At 48.9% G+C, this 3,153-nt stretch overlaps 1 protein-coding gene across 1 annotated transcript in view; it reads left to right on the top strand.

The window, feature by feature from the left end:
• The window catches only part of LOC143401444 (vomeronasal type-2 receptor 116-like), a 14,280-nt gene extending 13,611 nt beyond the window's left edge, over positions 1–669 (top strand). Inside the window, exon 7 of the mRNA XM_077110360.1 lies at positions 5–669. Within this exon, the coding sequence (XP_076966475.1) occupies positions 5–669 (665 nt within the window). The remainder of the gene's footprint in view (positions 1–4) is intronic.
• Positions 670–3,153: the final 2,484 nt, after the last annotated feature.

Genomic DNA, 3,153 nt, shown 5'->3' with positions numbered 1-3,153 from the left:
ACAGCCACCTGCATCCTGCAGGAGACCACATTTGGACTGGTGTTCACTGTGGCCGTTTCCACGGTCCTGGCCAAAACTGTCACTGTGATTCTGGCCTTCAGGGTCACTGCCCCAGGGAGAAGGATGAGGCGGTGGCTGGTGTCAGGGGCACCTAACTTCATCATTCCCAGCTGCTCCCTCATCCAGCTGACTCTCTGTGGAGTCTGGCTGGGGACCTCTCCTCCCTTTGTGGACACAGACACACACTCTGAACATGGCCACATCATCATCACGTGCAACAAGGGCTCGGTCACTGCCTTCTACTGTGCCCTGGGATACCTGGGCTCCCTGGCCCTGGGGACCTTCACGGTGGCCTTCCTGGCCAGGAACCTGCCTGACACCTTCAATGAAGCCAAGTTCCTGACCTTCAGCATGCTGGTGTTCTGCAGTGTCTGGCTCACCTTCCTCCCTGTGTACCACAGCACCAAGGGCAAGGTCATGGTGGCCGTGGAGGTCTTCTCCATCCTGGCCTCCAGCGCAGGGCTCCTGGGCTGCATCTTTGCCCCCAAGTGCTACATAATTCTCAAGAGACCTGATGAGAACTCTCTGAAAGTTTTGAAAGATAAAAGAGGTGCTAAGGGAAATAGGCATTCTAAGGTTTTATCTCATGAGTCTCTAGCACATTTTTAGGATTTTGAACCACAAACTGCCCTGAGTTTACATCCTAGTGTCATAGATAAGGGAAACTGACTGTTTAAAAAGTCATTGTGTAAAACTAACCTGAGCTACTTTGCAAACGTGAATACTCTATCAAATTATGATTGTTAGGTGCAGGACAGGCTGAACTATGTTGTCTGCAGGGCAGGCTGAACAAATGTTAGCTGCAGGATAACCCACGCACTCAAACACCCCTCTGTCTGGTCCTTTATCACCTGTTTGCGTCAAGTCTGAGCACTGAACCCCCCGCTCAAGGCTGAGCACTCAACCCCCCTTGTGCCAACAAGGCAGCTTGCAGACCCAGAGGCCCCATTAGATTTGGGCTATAAAGACTCCCTCCTGCCGGGCCCCTCTCTCTTGCTCTCTCTCTCTCTCTCTCTCTCTGTCTTTCTCCTCTTTTGCACTGCTGCAATAAAGATCTCTTGGTTGCTCCGAGTGTTGTGGTCACTTTCCTTTCAATGATGGTCTCTGAAAATGTGCATATTATGGTAACTTATATTTTATTTATTAATCAATGGTCACTAGATAATTGTATTTTGGTAAAACATCTAAATTACACCCACTTTATGGTCTGTTTGCCTCTGACTTAGAGTTTGTTACTGTTAACATCACTACATACTTGGAAATTTTTCCTGAATACAGAGCTAACAGTCAAGTTCAAAGTTGTTACCTGAGTAGACTCTGTTTCCCTGGAGCCCTTGTGAAATAATCATTGTCCAAATGTTTTGAAACTCTGCCTTTATCACATGCATGTGTCATGTTAATCTATACATAAAACTGATTCTAAAACCATATGTTGTAGCAATTTACTGCATTTTGGTTTTGCCTTTGCCAAGGTTTTCTCTTTCCAGATTCACCCTCGAAGACAATGTTTTTTTGAGGTGAAATTCACGTAGTGAGTGTGAACCCGTTTGAACGTGACCAATGACTGGCACCAATGACACCTACATTCACTGAACACGTGCCTTCACAAGGGTGTGCTAGGGTCGGCTCTGGGTAGCTTCAAAATGTTTCCACTGCCTTATCATCAGACTCCTCACCCACTAAGTCATTGCTTGCCAGTCCCCTGATCTGGGTCTGTAGCCACAATCCCCTTTCAGGGTCAGGTATGGATTTACCTGCTCCCGACGGTTCTGGTCAGTGGGCCGCTCTCTGTGCCTGCCATCTTTCACGTAACATTAGGTCTTAGGTTCACGCACAACATAGCGTGTGTCATCTCGTGGCCAAGCCCAGTTGTGCCTGGCCAGTGGGTAGGTTGCTGAAAGGCTAAAGAGAGAGCTGCACACAGCGCAGGAGACACGGGAGGCTTGCAGGGGATCAGAGACTGCAATGGGCAGAAGAGCGCCTCCACCCCCCGTGGTGCTTTGCCAAGCCGAGCCACCTGACCCTCACAGGGATTTGCCCAGCAGCGACTGCGTGAGTGATGCGTGTCCTTTCCCCAGGGCTCTCGCTCTGCCCCAGTCGCCTCTCGGTTAGGTGTAGGCGCAGGGGCGTGGTGAGCATCACGCACTCAGTCTGCTTGGATGAGCCGCACCCCAGGGAGCAGCAGCCCTGGCGTAGGTGCGAAAAGCACCTTTCTGCAGATGACATTCCCTTGTCCTGGCTCCCAGTGTGCTTGAGAGACAGCCGGGGCCCTTCAGGAAGACACCTACTGCAATTCCTGCCCAGCCTTGCTCATCTGTTCCCTTGGCTCAGCTGGGTTCTGGGGAACAGAAAGGGGCATGGTGCTTTACTGTTCCCCTTTCTTTCAAGAGGACACGGAACCTTTGATTCCTTTTTTATGACTGGATAACATTCCATTCTGTGGGTATATCACCTTCTGCTTTCCCCATTCATCTACAGATGGAAGTTTGGGTTCTTTCCACCTTTTGGTGTTTATGATTAGAAGCTCTGAACATTTGTGCACAGGGATTGGTTTGGGTGTGTGTTTTCAGTTCTTCTGGGTTTGCACCAAGGGGTGGGACGGCTGGGTCATATGAATTCTAGCTTTTGAAGAAACACCCAAGTGTTTCCCCCACTGGCTGCATGAGTAGATTACCACACCAGCAGTGAATGAGGATGCCCCCTTTTCCACATCCTGAGGCTACAGTTGGAGTTACCCTAAATGGGGTATCAGGGATGTACTCCTAAGGGACCACCCCAAACCATCCTGAGATGAGACTATTTGAAATTCATAAAGGTGCTTCCAGGGTGACCAGTGAGATTTACAAGGGGAGTTGATGTGTGTATATAGATCTGTCACCGCCAACCCCACTGTTATGTATAGTTATAATGCACTAATAAAACATCATAAAATTCTACCACATTATTCTTATGTGTGTCAAAGCTTGAGGAATCCTAGAATGATAGAAAATCTCTCCTTCCTGATTTACGTTAGAAAAACCTGGATTTCTGGAATATCAGTGACTCAAGAGGCTGAGGCAGGAGATCACAAGTTCAAGGCCAGCCTCAGCAACT

This window comes from Callospermophilus lateralis, chromosome 1 (assembly GCF_048772815.1).
Source record: "Callospermophilus lateralis isolate mCalLat2 chromosome 1, mCalLat2.hap1, whole genome shotgun sequence".
In the NCBI taxonomy this organism is placed as follows: domain Eukaryota; kingdom Metazoa; phylum Chordata; class Mammalia; order Rodentia; family Sciuridae; genus Callospermophilus; species Callospermophilus lateralis.
This window is presented reverse-complemented; position numbering and strand designations above follow the sequence as displayed.